At 39.0% G+C, this 15,433-nt stretch overlaps 1 protein-coding gene across 1 annotated transcript in view; it reads right to left on the bottom strand.

Moving 5' to 3' along the window:
- Positions 1-694: 694 nt before the first annotated feature.
- LOC126109906 (phosphoserine aminotransferase-like) overlaps positions 695-15,433 on the bottom strand; it is a 94,997-nt gene continuing 80,258 nt past the window's right edge. The window contains exons 7-9 of the mRNA XM_049914994.1: positions 11,253-11,405; positions 10,553-10,660; positions 695-1,109 (exon numbers count right to left, since the gene is read on the bottom strand). Of these exons, the coding sequence (XP_049770951.1) occupies positions 1,001-1,109; positions 10,553-10,660; positions 11,253-11,405 (370 nt within the window). The 3' untranslated portion in view covers positions 695-1,000. The remainder of the gene's footprint in view (positions 1,110-10,552; positions 10,661-11,252; positions 11,406-15,433) is intronic.

The following is a 15,433-nucleotide window of genomic DNA, read 5'->3' as shown; positions in this document are numbered from 1 at the left end:
AAACATTAATATGATATGGAAAGCTACTGATTTCTCACAAAGGGACAGAATGGCTGGTCATACTTACCTTCAGGTACCAATAGCCACCATTTAAAATTTTATAATTTACAGTTTCCTCAAGTTAATTCGGCACAGCAGACTACTGATTCATTCTTATAGACCCAATCATCAGTCGCTGCAGAGTGTGGTGTATAGCCTAGATTAATTTCCAAGTCGGAAACAGGAAAGTCATTCCAAAGAATAAATAAATAAATGCTTGCATAAAACTTAAGGATAATTTAGTATAAGGGGCAATCAAAAAGTTGCTGTTCGAATGCCTACAGTCCAGATTCGGTATGCCAATCAGGCAAAATAGTTTTCCCTGAAGTTTGATCTTCATTGCACACACATTCTTCATTCTCTGATGGAAGCCTACCGGTTGTTGTCCTTCAGCAGCCAAGAAAATAATAACTTCGCCATAGTTCATGTTTCCACATTTACCGCGTACACGATGCAAAGACACAAATGCACACTAATCCCTTGCCTTCAAGTCACTGCTTATATATACACAACGAAGTCACAATACATTGCAGTGCATAAGCTGCAAAAGTGCCCTCAAATCGAAGGTTTTTAATCATCCCTTGTATCCAAAATACAAGTGTTAGCTATCCACTATCAGTTGGAATCTGAGATAAATGAACAGAAATAATCTAGATAAGTGTAACATGTTCTCTTTATTGTCTTGCAGACTATGCAAATAAAAATACAAAAGTTTGATGCACTTGTCTTGTACAAAGTCAAAGGAATGAGCTGAAATTACCAGTTACTTGGTTCAAGGATAAGAGAGAGTGGGAAGTAATGGATCGTCACAAACACGTTTACTTCGTAAATGAGTCTTGTAGCTGCCCTTGTTACATCTGGATGCAACTTTCACCATCTCAAATATAAATATCGCAGCATGAAATCGGAAGGTATTGTGCACACATTTCATATAGTATCAGTCAGCTGTCTCGAGTAGCTTTCACTTTTTTGCATGCTCCTTCTGGAAGTCAGTCATGTACTTTATCAAGGCTTCTACTTCATCCATGGTGATCGCGTTATACAGTGATGCCCGGATGCCACCCACAGACCTGTAAAAAGAGCATGTGAATAGGTGAAACAACAGGAACATCTTGAGAAAATTGACCTTATTTTTATGGACCTAAAAACTTACAGGTAGATAAAATGGCTCCCTGTAGACACACAAGAAAAGTACAGAAAACTAATCTCATTTTTAAAACTTTTGGCTTTTTCCTCAGGAAGGAAAGATTAATAAGAATAACAGAAAAATAAAAATGGGGAGGATTGTGTTCATTCTCTCATCCACCGTGTTCCACTGATTGCACCGAGAAGGAGAACCTTTAGGGATGTGGCTAGAGTGAAGGAGTACATTAACAAAAAAGAAGCGATTTGTAGAAATTATTCTCTAGTCTGTATTAACAATAAAATACCACTACACTCCTTAATACAACTCCCCATTGTCTATGTCAGATAAAGCATACAACAGGAGGTCATTATTATCTCTCCATAATTAATTGAAATAGCACTGCAATTAAATTAAAAAAAAAAAAAAAGGAAGTGTACTACAGTGTATCCGCGAAGTCTCTCCAAAGTGGCGAGCTCTGCGTGTCTCGCCTTGTGGGGTGCGTAATGTTGGCAGCACATTTACGTCGCTGTATAACCTAGGGTTTCGGATTCACTGCCAGTGACTGCAGTTATGTTGGGAGACGGGATTCAATATTATTACAATTAAAACAATGAAATTTATTAATCACAATTAAATATACTAAACTCACCAGTATCACAGTAGGTGCTGGAAATATTTTCCTCTTTCTTTGAGGCATAGTCCAACACATTTACAGTTGTAATCGAATGCAGATAATCAATTACTGCTGTCTCCAGTTCATCTACTGTCTTTGGGTTATTTACATACACAAATGTTTGAGTCACACCTCAAAGAAAATAGTCAGGCGGAGACAGATCTGGTGAGCGCAGGGGCCAGAGACCTTTTGTAATTATTCTGTCTCCAAAGATTTCATATAGAAGTCATAGAGACTGGTGTGCCGTATGAGTAGTAGCGTTGTCTTGTTGGAAAATGACTGAGCTCTTTTTCATTCAGCAGAGCAATAAATGGATACATTATCTGGGAACAACAGACATTGAAAGTGACAGTAGTATCGAAAAAGATCGGCCCTATAATTTGTGCTCGCATTATGGCAACCCGCACTCCAATTTTCTCTGCATGCAATGGTCTTTCTCTTGAAGCATTTGGATTTTCTGATGACCAAATTTGTGCATTTTGGGAATTAATGAAGCCAGATAGGTGAAATCGTGTCTCATCAGTCAAAAAGGTTTGATCTAAAACACCAACTCCATGTTAGTTAACAAATCACTGAAATCATTCACAATAAGCTATTTGTTTCACATGGTCCATACAATGTAACTGTTGCACAGCAGTAATTTTATATGGATACATCCCCAGTCCTTTTTGGTTACAGCCTTATTTGCTGTTGTACGAGAGACTTCAGCCTCCCTGATAATCTCCTCACTGATATTTTCAGGCTCTGCAAAGTGATGTCATTAAGCTTCTGTTCTATTAAAATTGTGGGCCTACCATTTCGAGGGAATCACGAACTGAACCTTTTGTCTGGAATTTGTGAATTAAATAATGTACAGTGTCACGATGCGGACACCTCAAAATAGGAAACCGCAATCTAAATTGTCGCCTCGTATGCTCCGTAAAGTTTCCTCCAGCACAGAAAACCTCTTCCACTAAATATGCTCTCTCTGCAATAGTAAGCATTCTCACTACAATCAGCCTTTTTTACACAAGGACTAGCCGACAATTAACAGCTACAATGCACATACAACATTACTACCTGCACCCTACCATGGAACACACACTGGTGAGACGTAACATGCAGCCAACCTTACGCACCCCACAAGGCGAGAGGGAGACCAAGAGATGAATACGCTAAGCAGATTCAGAAGGCTGTAGGCTGCAGTAGGTACTGGGAGATGAAGAGGCTTGCACAGGATAGAGTAGGATGGAGAGCTGCATCAAACCAGCTCGCCAGTGCAGAGAGGCTTTGTAGATGCACAGTACTGTAATAGAAGTGTAGTAATCTAATATATAAAAATGAATATTCGTTTGTAAGTTTCCTATGCATTTTTATACTGTTCATCTGATTACAATGAAATGTTGGTGAGTTGTGAACATCCCATGTTCGCTTCTGTAGGGTTAAGAAGCACCTAGTAATCATAAGATTGGGGATGACATAGAAGCTTAACCAGCAACATCTGGAGCAATTTAAATCACATTTTGAATATTACATAACTCATTATTTGTACGAAAATATTGTGGGGATCATTCAACCAAGTCGACAATACAGTGATCAAACAACCAGCTGAGTGGCTCCAATCAGCTAAAAGATGCAAGAATGGAGACTTCAGTGGTATGGACACATGATATGGGCACCACCTACATTAGTCATTGGCTCAGCCTATCATCTCACAATCAAAGGCCAAAGACAATGTGGAAAACCTAAATTATAAATAAACACAGATCTGACATTAAGAAGCCTAAATTCATTAGAAGTGTTACATTTTAAGAAACGGTGAGCATTCAGCCAAAAATCAGACCCCACTCCAATGGGATGGCTCTAAGACAAAGCAGGAGGAGGAGGGTGGTGGTGGTGATGATGATGATGATGATGATGATGATGATCATGATCATGATCATGATCGCGATATACCCCAACCACCCCAAGGAGAGGGGATGAGGTGAGAAGACATTACATCAAATACTCAATAATGAAATCCATAGTTTTCGGGGTTGCGAGACTTCTTGGTAACAATCATGATGATGATTCAGCCAGAGTTGTGGGAGGGTGCAGGGGGGAGGGGTTTAATAACAGAATATCTCTGTAATATCTGAAGGAATTTCTACCAAAATTGTTACACCTACCACTTGTTAGGTCGAAAAATTTACTTTGACAGTGAGGTGCCACTATAGCTGAGGGTCTGCAGTGGAAATTCTACACAAGCTGATACAAAAAGAATACTACCTTCAGCAGGAAGTGTCTGCGACCATTTTATCTCTAACGGACGTGAATGACTAGGCAAAATTTGACATAACATTTACACCAAAAAAAAAAAAAAAAAATTAAGATAAATTTTTAAGTATTTTTATTTATACAGACAATATCTTAATACACCAACAGAAAAAATTTACACTGCTCAAAAGAGGTAGGAGAACATGACTTTGGGCAACCGCCATACTCCATTGAGCAATAATTGAGGACTGGATGTGTTATCAAATTATATAGCTTTATCCTTCACAAATTAAGTACACAACAAAACATCCTTACATTGGCAGTCGTTAACATAAGAAAGAACTGAACTGTCCAACAGATATTAAAAACAAAGAGGAAACAAGCACTCATCCTGTCACCTTCTTTCCATTGGACTTTGAGAGCTTCAATAACGTGTATGCCCTCTGTAAGTGTTTACCATTGCCTGGCACCAATGTGGCATGCTCCATATAAATCTACAAAGGAAAACTGGTGGCATCCATTCACATTCTTCAACGAGAGCCCACGAGAATACTTGGAGAGTCTGCAGTGGAACAGGACGACGACGAACACGTCTGTCGAGCATGTCCCACATTCGTATGATGGGGCTTAGTTAGGGGCCCACCACCAGCTACTCCATTACTTCAGTGTCAAGGCTTCCCAAGACATCCCTTCTAACGGCCGCCACATAGGGCCTTGCATCAGTTGGGACTGAGGACCAGCACTGTATGCAGCATCCACCACATAGTGCAACAGAATTTGTTCAGTGCACTGTCTAGCAGTAGGGTGATCACAGACAACGATAAGATCTGTACGGCTTTCAACACTGAAGCCTTTCCACACCATCACAGAATCTTGGAAACCTGACAATTTCCTGGATGACATTTGGGAGTTACCACTCACTACAGGTCTCCTGGCCATCATCTCGCATCAGAAGATATCTGGACTCGGCTACGAATAACACGTTTCACCAGTGAGGAAGTTGCCTGTTGACGTGTGAATGGCTGAACTGAGGTTAGCCGGCAAGACGATGTCGTGTCAAGCGTGGTACTCAAACGTGACATCTGGGTCATACGGTCCTCTCTTGTAACCTATTCATTACAATCTGATCGGACACAGTGGCTCTGATGGTCCTTCTGAGATTGTCTTACAGTGCTCTGGCGGTAGCCATATGCTGCCACAATGCAGAGATGGCCAGATATCTGCCTTCATGTAGGGTTGTAATGCATTGTCAACACTGTCCAACTTGTCCCGTGTACTGACCTGTCTCCCTGTAGCTTGTCTTCAACCTGTGGATGACACATGGAGGAGCATGGGCATTTGCAGCTACATGAGCAAAATCCCATCCTTTTCGTATCAAACAGAGCGCCATTGCAACTTGCACTGCATTAAGATGTCAAATTGCATGTGCTTTTCTGAGTACAATATCCACAAATGACAACTGTAATCTGTGTACTTCACAAGAAAACACTGGGACACCAGTACTCACTTTCTCCTGAAGGGTCCCTTGACACTGTAATCCATGACACAGCTGACAGAAGGCAAATGATTTTAATTGTTCTACACATTAAAAGTGAAGATCTCAAGACATTCAATAAGACCACAGGTACTGCCTGTATCAAAATAGATTTAATGTACCAGACATTGCTTCACGTGTTCCCCTAATTCTTCTGAACAGTGTAGTTGTCAACCATTGAACTGACGATGTAAACAATATGATACTGATGTCTCTAAAGGTAAGACTTAATTGATTGTGTTCCGGGGAGAAGATTCATTTGGAACTAAAATCACTGAGGACAACATGATATTGAACATTGCTTAAATGTGTGAGACCCACATAAGAAGACCAACAAAGGATACTGAATGTATACAAAGGAAGATAACACAAATGGTGACGGGTTGGTTTGGCACATGGGAGAGTGTCACAGAAATGCCAAACAACCTGAACTGGCAGTCACTTGACAATACACACCAACTACCATACTCAAAATGTTTAAAGAAACAGCATTACCTGTGATGAATATAGAAATATACTACGGCCCCCTACACGTACCTCCCGCAGAGACCACAAATACCAGATTAGACTAATTACCCAGTGTACACAGCTATTTAACATGTCATTCTTCTATTGCTCCATATGAGAATGGAAAAGGAAGAAACCTTAATAAGTGGTACAATAGAAAGTATCTTCTGTCATGTATGATGCAGTATGCTATGGTTTGCAAAACATGTCTGTAGAGAATTTTGGAACATTATTCTAAAAAGAAATAAAGCTCTACATGAGGAACTTGCTGACTGTGGTAATTGTGATTCATGATTCATAATAGACAAAGCAAGAAAATATGCAAGTAAATGTATAGAAACACTAGCTAACAAAACCAGCATTGCCCATGAACTCATTTTCCCAATTTTCTATCAGGAAAAAAATACAAAAAAAAGCTGTGTTTGTAGTAAAGTGTCAAAAATGTATTCACGAAAACACCTTTCAAATTAAAAAGCACTCATACAAATAAACATACATACTGTACAAATGTAAATACAGCTACATCATGTGTCTACAATATGATTTTGTAAATGTGTCTATAGAAATGCCTCTTCATAGCTCTATAGATGGCTATCGTTTTTCCCTACAGCCATTTGCACTTCACTATTGGAAGCTGACAAAAGCGCTGCCAGGTGTCAGGGATTTCCTTAAGTTGACTCAACCGTACAAGTGTTTTAGTAGTAAAAAATGAATGTGCTAAAACTTCACATACGACGAGGCATTTTTTTGTGTATCTCAGAATTTATGATGTCACATCTCTTGAATTATTTGTCACGCAATGATACATGTGTGTATTTTATTTTATTTATACATCAAGTTCTGTAGGACCAAACTGAGGAGCAAAGTTTCAAGGTCACTGAACAGAATGTCAGTACATGAAATTACAATGTAAAAGTAATAACAGATAAAAATAAAATGTTAATGAACCCGAAAAAAGTCAAGTCATGAGTTTAAGTAAAAGCAATCAACAATACAACATAAGAATCAGCTTAATTTTTCAAGGAACTTCTCAAAAGAGTAGAAGGAGTGGCCCATGAGAAGACTCTTCAGTTTTGATTTGAAAGCATGTGGATTACTGGTAAGATTTATGAATTCTTGTGGTAGCTTACCAAAAATGGATGCAGCAGTACACTGCACACCTTTCTGCACAAGAGTTAAGGAAGTCTGAGCCAAATTCAGGTTTGATTTCTACTGTGTATTAACTGAGTGAACACTGCTTATTCTTGGGAATAAGCTGATAATGTTAACAAGAAATATATATATTGAGAGGCCAATGTCAAAATACCCAGACTAGTGAACAGGGGTCGACAAGAGGTTCACAAACTTACACAACTTATTGCCCGAACTGTCTCCTTCTGAGCCAAAAATATCCATAATACAATACCATATGACATAAGCAAATGAAAATAAGCAAAGTAGACTAATTTTCATGTCAAACGATCACTTATTTCCAATACCATTCGAACAGTAAAAATGGCAGCATTAAGTCTTTGAACAAGATGCTGAATGTGGGCTTTCCACAACAGTTTACTATCTATCTGAACACCTAGAAATTTGAAATGTTCAGTTTCACTAATCATATGCCCATTCTGTGAAATTAAAATGTTGGGTTTTCCACACAACATCTTTTACTACCAAGCAAGTGTCATCAGCAAACAGAAATATTTTAGAGTTCCCCGTAATACTACAGGGATTATCATTTATATAAATAAGGAAAAGGACTGGTCCCAACACTGATCCCTGGGGCACCCCCCATTTGACTGTACCCCACTCAGACCACACATCACAGCCATTTACAACACTGTGAATAATGACCTTCAACGACATATGTGGATACTGCCTGTGAAATATGTTGTGAACAGAGTTAACAGCAAGAAGTAATAAATTTAAATGTCATGTACAATGCGGCACTTTTACGTGTGGCATCATGAATAGCTTTGTAAGTACATTTAGGAGAAATGTGGTACCATCTGTGAAATTTATTGTGAAACAGTTAGTAGCATAGAAGTGATACATTTAAATGTCATGCATGATGTGGCAGTTTTTCATGCATCTCATTGTTCATGACGTCGTATTGTCTGAACTGTGACAGGTAGATGTTTCTTACCCCCACATCAATTGTTGCCTGACAATTATGTATTTATATACGAAGTTTGGCTGAAATCAGGCCAGTTGTTTAGTAGAAGATGTGAACACCCCCCCCCTCCCCCTCCCCCCCCCCACACACACACATATAAATCCATATATCCATTTTTATAATATGTATGGATTATAGAAAGAGAAGAGGATGTAGATTAAGATGAGATAGGAATACAGTGAGAAGTTGAAACATGGAGTAGATGATATCCTTGGGAGCACCAGCCCTGTCAAAACTATTCCACCTGGTGTGCAAGAAGTGTGAGATGAGGGAAATGCCATCATACTTAAAGAAGAATGTAATAATTCCCATTCCAAAGAAAGAAGATGCTCACAGGGATGAATATTACAAATTGTCAGTTTAATAAGCCATGGTTGCAAATATACTAACACAGATTATTTATAGATGAATGGAAAAACTGGTAGAAGCCAACCTTGGCGAAGATCAGTTTGGATTTTGGGGAAATGTAGGAACACACAAAGCAATAATGAACCTACGACTTATCTTGTAAGATAGTTTAAAGAAAGAGAAATTACATTTATAACTTTTGTAGATTTGGATAAAACTTTGGACAATGTCCACTGGAATACTATCTCTGAAATTCGGAAGATAGCAGGGGTAAAATACAGGGGGGAAAAGGTTATATACAACTTGTACAGAAACCATGTAGTAGTTGTAAGGGTTGAGGGTCACGAAAGGGAAGCGATGGTTAAGAAGGGAATGAGACAGGGTTGTACCCTATCCCTAATGTTATTCAGTGTGTTCATTGAGCAACCAGTAAAGGCAATCAAAGAAAAATTTGTAGGAGGAATTACAGTTCAGGGACAAGAAATAAAAAAAATTAGCTTTAATGATGACATTATGATTCTGTCAGAGTCAGCAAAGGACTTGGAAGAGCAACTGAATGGGATGGGCAGTGTCTTGAAAAGAGGTTACAAGATGAACATCAACAAAAAGAAAAAGAGGATAATGGAATGTAGTCGAATTAAATCAGTTGCTGTTGAAGGAATCAGATTAGGAATTGAGACACTAAAAGCGGTAGATGAGTTTTGCTATTTGGGCAGTAAAATGGCTGATGATGGCTGAAGTAGGGAGAATATAAAATGTGGACTAGCAACAGCAAAGAAAGCATTTCTGAAGTAGAAAAATTTGTTAGCCTTGAATGTACATTTAAGGGTCAGGAAGTCTTTTCTAAAGGTATTTGTATAGAGCGTAGCCTAGGATGGAAGTAAAATGTTGATGATAAACAGTTCAGACACAAAGAGAATAGACGCTTTTGAAATGTGGTGCTACAGAAGAATGCTGAAGATCAGAGGGATAGGGCATGTAACCAATGAGGAGATGCTGAATAGAACTGCGGAGAAAAGAAATCACCTCTTGACTAAAAGAAGGTGTCATCTAATAGAACATATTCTGAGACATCAAGGACTCACCAGTTTAGTACTGGAGGGTAGTGTGGAGGTAAACATACCAGCAGGAGACCATGAGATGAATACGGTAAGCAGACTGAGAAGGATGTTCTGCCGATACTAGGCAACCGTCTAACCTATATGGAAATATACGTAATGGATACACGAGTACAGATCATAGACACACAGTTGACGACATATGGAAGTTTGCTTCTGGTCATGAGTTTTGCACAGATAGCCAAAGGCATCCACTCACTATAAGCAAGAAATCTGGGTTTGAGTACCAGTCCGGCACAAATTTTCATTGTCGTCATTCCATTCTACAGCTGATGGTTGTCCTTATTTGCAATCACAAACACATTTCATGTATGAGAAGGACGTAGGCTGCAGCAGTTATTTGGAGATAAAGAGCCTTGCACAGGATAGAGTAGCACGGAGAGTTGCATCAAACCAGTCCTCAGACTGAAGGTCAGAACAACAACAACAACATAACAAGTAAAATGCCATAATACTGTGCCTCCACCAGCAGTTCTTCAGAAGAATTAATGTCCAAGTAATTGAAATAACAGCTGTTTAAACAGAAGAATTACAAACTACTATACAGCAGAACACATAGAAAATACATCAGTGCGGCAAGAGCTGGCTATTGAAAGAAAGCAATAAAGAATAATTATGTTTGCATGGGCAAAAACTGAGAATGGACATCACTTTGGCTCCAAATAAGCTTTAATTTATATGCAGACCAGTAGAAAACATGGAAAGATAATTAGAAAACACAGAACAAACTTAAAATATACTGAGTAAAGTCCAGAAGTGGAAGAATAGATAATGCATCATTGTGCTAAAACTACTATGATAATAGACTCTTCACCTGTGGCCCTTCAGTTGTTGCATGCCTCTCTTCTCAGCACCTTCCAGGAATTTCTTCTCCAAAGCTGCATCTCCACCAGCTATTCTAAATGGCACATTCATGCGGCTTCTGTAAACAGAAAAATTGGAATTATTACACCAACATTATCTTTTCTATGACTTTCAAAGATTATTTCTATATGAAGAAGTTTCAGGTTGTTAGCCTATTGTCAGTTCAATATCAAGATGCTTCTCTTAAAACTTTTGGGCTGAGACGCTGTAAATTTATAGACAAAATTGTCTCATCTCTGCCTGTGGAGGATTATCTTCAGAAATGAAAGACAATAAACTGCATAGAATGTAGGAGTTGGGTCAGAGTCCAGCAGTCTGTTACTACCCCCCATTCCGCCCTCTCAAATATAACTTGTCACTGCCCTCACTTATAATATGCTACAAATGCATAAGCTTTTAATAATAACAACGATAAAATGACATATGGTGGAGGATATATCAAAGGTAATGAACGTTTGAAATTGTAAACTTCTGAAATAAAGTTGTTAGAAAAAGAGTGGCAGTTTATAATGAATTTCCTTGTAACTGTATGGCAATCAAAGATGTTAGTATTTAATCCAAAACTGGACTTGTTCCTCGTCCATGAGGACTCTCCTTCATGATGGAATTTACAGAACGCAATGAATGAATGAACAGACTGCCAGCCTTACCTGCAGTGTTCAGCAACAGGCAGACTGTAGAAGCCAGCAGAGCTGTTGACGACCTCGTAGACGCGGCGACTCTTCTGCTGGGCTTGCTGACCCATTGCTGCTGCCCCTCCTTGCTTCTTAATCCATTGTAGGTAGAGTCCCATAATGTAAATTCTGTAACACAATTGAAATTTACCAATGTATGTATTGTTTCTTTGTTCATTTCTGTAAATACTATTAGTCAAAATACTAGACAGAAAATAAAATTATATCAGGAATGATAAGTGCTCACGATACTCAGTGACCACTATTGTTGGTGGAAACACTTAAAAGAAGATGATTTTACTCCTAGCTTTTAGAATTTTTTTTTTCAGGCTGGAGGTTGGGGGAGGAGGTTTGAAACTGGGGGCAGTTACCCCTATTGCAGGTTGACAGCAATCCACCAGTTGTTCTAAAGAATATATAGTTCTGAAAGTTACTAGTACTTTTTCTGCTGTAAATGCTTCTATTGGCAAAACTACAATTGTGCTTCCTAAATACAGGGTGTTTCAAAAAGAATATACATATTACAAAGTATTATTTTGTCCAAAATATTGATCACTGCACATTGGCTCAGCTATTGGAGAAACGAATACACAGTCTAGTTTATATTAGTAGCCACTAGATGTCAGTTATCTTCTGTTTTGCTTGGTAACCACCATATGTCAAAAATGATTACTCCGGAGCAGAAATCATTTTGTGTTCTTGAGTTTGCGAAGTGCAATTCCATGATTACAGTGCAAAGACAGTTTCTAGAAACAGGATGTGTATGTAAAGGAAAGAGACGTGGCTGCTCTCATGTTCCTGAAGAAAATGTTGCACGAATTCAAACTGCTTTCCAACATAGTCCTTCAAAATCAACTTGTCATGCCAGTCAGGAGTTACAACTGCCTACAACAACAATTTGGTGTGTTTTGAGACATTGGTTGGTTATGATGCTGTACAGGATACAGCTGTTACAAGCTCTGTGTCCTGAAGACAAACACAAATGTGTGGCTTTTGTAATGAGATTCTTGATGCTATTGACAATGATAACACTTTCACACAGCAAATTGAATTCAGTGATGAAGCAACTATCCACGTTAGTGGTCAGGTAAACAAACACAATGTTTGAATTTGGGGCCTACAGAACCCACATGCAGCCATTGAACATGTACGGCATTCACCCAAAGTCAATGTGTTTTGTGCGGTATCCTGATCATCTGTTTACAGCCCATTCTTCTTTGATGGAAACATGATTAACAGTCAGCAGTATCTTGCTATGTTACAAAATTGGTTGTTTCTGAGGCTGCACAAAGACAACTTTATTTTTCAACAAGATGGGGCACCCCCTCATTGGAGTTGCCAAGTGCATGAATATCTGAATGAAACTCTATCCGAACTGTTGGACTGATCGTCAAGGAACTGGCAACTTAGCATGTCTCATCTGGGCTCCAGGGTCACCGGGTTTGACACCCTCTGACTTCTTCCTGTGGGTTTCCGTTAAAGACAACGTTTACGTACCACCACTCCCACAGAACCTGGAAGAGTTCAAGAACCAGATCCGTACTGCAATAACATCAGTGATGAAGGACATGCTTGCCTGAGTATGGGAGGAATTTGAGTATCGAAGTGATATTGTTCGTGTCACTAATGGAGGACATATTGAACATCTGTAATCTGAACTTGAGAGGATCGTAAATATGTGTGTCAAGTTTCATATTTCTATGTCTTAAAGTTTAATAAATATATGCATTAGAAATATGTATATTATTTTTGAAGCATCCTGTGTAAGTACTTGCCCACACTTCTATATCTTTTTCCATTTTATATGAGGCACTGCAAACCATAAGGGCCTAAAGCATACCATCATAAATTTTGAGATTCTAGTACATATGCAGCTCCTGAAATCTTTTGATCTTGTGGCAAACCAGCTTTACCTGTGTTGTTAGTCCGCATTGCACATATGAAAATTCACGAAAAGCTGTCTCACCAATTTCTATAATATTCGCTTCCATATAAGCACAAAGCATAATTTTGTTTCTCTATGCTGCTCAACTGTTATCTAGGGCTGTAACAATATAATGGAAAGGATAGAAGCTACTCATCATATAGCTGAGATGCTGAGTCGCAGAAAGGCACAACAAAAAAATTGTTGGAAAGTTAGCTTTTGGCCAACAAGGCCTTTGTTGAGTTGTGTGTGTGTGTGTGTGTGTGTGTGTGTGTGCTGCAACTCAGCATCTCTGCTATATGGTGAGTGGCAATTATACTTTTCATTATATTGTTACATTCCATCCCAGATTTTCCATGTTTGTTATCTACATCTACATCTACATCTACATCCATACTCCGCAAGCCACCTGACGGTGTGTGGTGGAGGGTACCTTCAGTACCTCTATCGGTTCTCCCTTCTATTCCAGTCTCGTATTGTTCGTGGAAAGAAGGATTGTCGGTATGCCTCTGTGTGGGCTCTAATCTCTCTGATTTTATCCTCATGGTCTCTTCGCAAGATATACGTAGGAGGGAGCAATATACTGCTTGACTCTTCGGTGAAGGTATGTTCTCGAAACTTTGACAAAAGCCCGTACCGAGCTACTGAGCGTCTCTCCTGCAGAGTCTTCCACTGGAGTTTATCTATCATCTCCGTAACGCTTTCGCGATTACTAAATGATCCTGTAACGAAGCGCGCTGCTCTCCGTTGGATCTTCTCTATGTCTTGTATCAACCCTATCTGGTACGGATCCCACACTGCTGAGCAGTATTCAAGCAGTGGGCGAACAAGCGTACTGTAACCTACTTCCTTTGTTTTCGGATTGCATTTCCTTAGGATTCTTCCAATGAATCTACGGTTGCCAACATAATTTAGTGCCTACATGGTGTACACAGCAGTAGTACCACATATGTGAGGATAGATTGGCAGTTTTATCTGAACCTCAAGGCACAGAATGTGTTTAATGAAAGTGATGGTAATGAGGGCCATGAAATTCAGGAATAGGTCATAATTGTGAGTATGTAATACATTTAATACCTATCCTTTATCTTCTGTTCTTATTTCACATTAATTACAAATGTTACAACTATCAAAATCAACGCTACTGTCATTAGTCTATGCATGAAAATTTTGTGAATTAACATTAATAATAATAATAATAATAATAATAATAATAATTCCATATATTAATTAAAATTTCATTTCAAAAAATGAGTAGTTTATTTGTCTGCTGAGATCTGGTTAAAACAAGTCAAACCCATGAGAGTGGTTGTTTGCCTGCAAATTTGATTTCCACAAACATCTATTTTTCTCAAATATTTGTGTCTGTGCTTTGCCCTTTATGGTTCTCAGTGCCTCATATGATGTATGATCACATACTGAGAATTTTTTTTCTTAAAGAATCTTTATTTATTAACCATCAACAACTTTGTCCCCTTTAGTGTTATGCCCCTCAAATATAATACACTTGTTCCACTGCTTTTTCCAACTTGGAAGCATTTCTGAAACTCACATTTTGTTATGGTGTTCAGCTCCTTCAGCAATTCTGTTTTTATCTAATCATTGGTGGAAAAACAACTCCCTTCCTTGGTCCTCTTCAGCCTCAGAAATACAAAGAAGTCAGAGGGAGCCATGTCCGGCAAATATGGTGGCTGAGACAACACAACAGTTTTGTTTTCTGGGGGGAAAAAAACAAAAAACCATGCATTGTGTTTTGAGCAGGACCATGAGCAATTTCCATGAGTTGTTTGACACAATTCTGATTGTTTTCTTTGGATTGCTTCATGCAAATTGGGCATAACTTCCAGGTAGTGGTTCTTATTGACTGTCCAACTATAATACAGGAACTCATGATGCAATATCCCATTATAATCATGGTAAATAAATGCCCGTCGCGTAGACCAGTCGCCTGGTGCAAGTCTTCTGAGTTGATGCCACTGCGGCAACTTGTTTGTCAATGGGGATGAGATGATGATGATGATGATGATGATGATAAGGACAACACAACACCCAGTCCCTGAGCAGAGAAAATGTTTGACCCAGCTGGGCATCGAACCCAGGCCCATTGGTACGACAGTTTGTCGCGCTCACCACTCAGCTACCGGGGGCGGACCGTCTGATGGTGATTTTTCAGAACCAGTTTCTTTACTTCTTCCACATTGTCATCAGTAATTGATGTGCTAGGGTGTGCAGG

Source organism: Schistocerca cancellata, chromosome 12, assembly GCF_023864275.1.
Source record: "Schistocerca cancellata isolate TAMUIC-IGC-003103 chromosome 12, iqSchCanc2.1, whole genome shotgun sequence".
Classification (NCBI taxonomy): Eukaryota; Metazoa; Arthropoda; class Insecta; order Orthoptera; family Acrididae; genus Schistocerca; species Schistocerca cancellata.
Note: the sequence above shows the minus strand (reverse complement) of the source record. Positions and strands in the feature narration are given on the sequence as shown.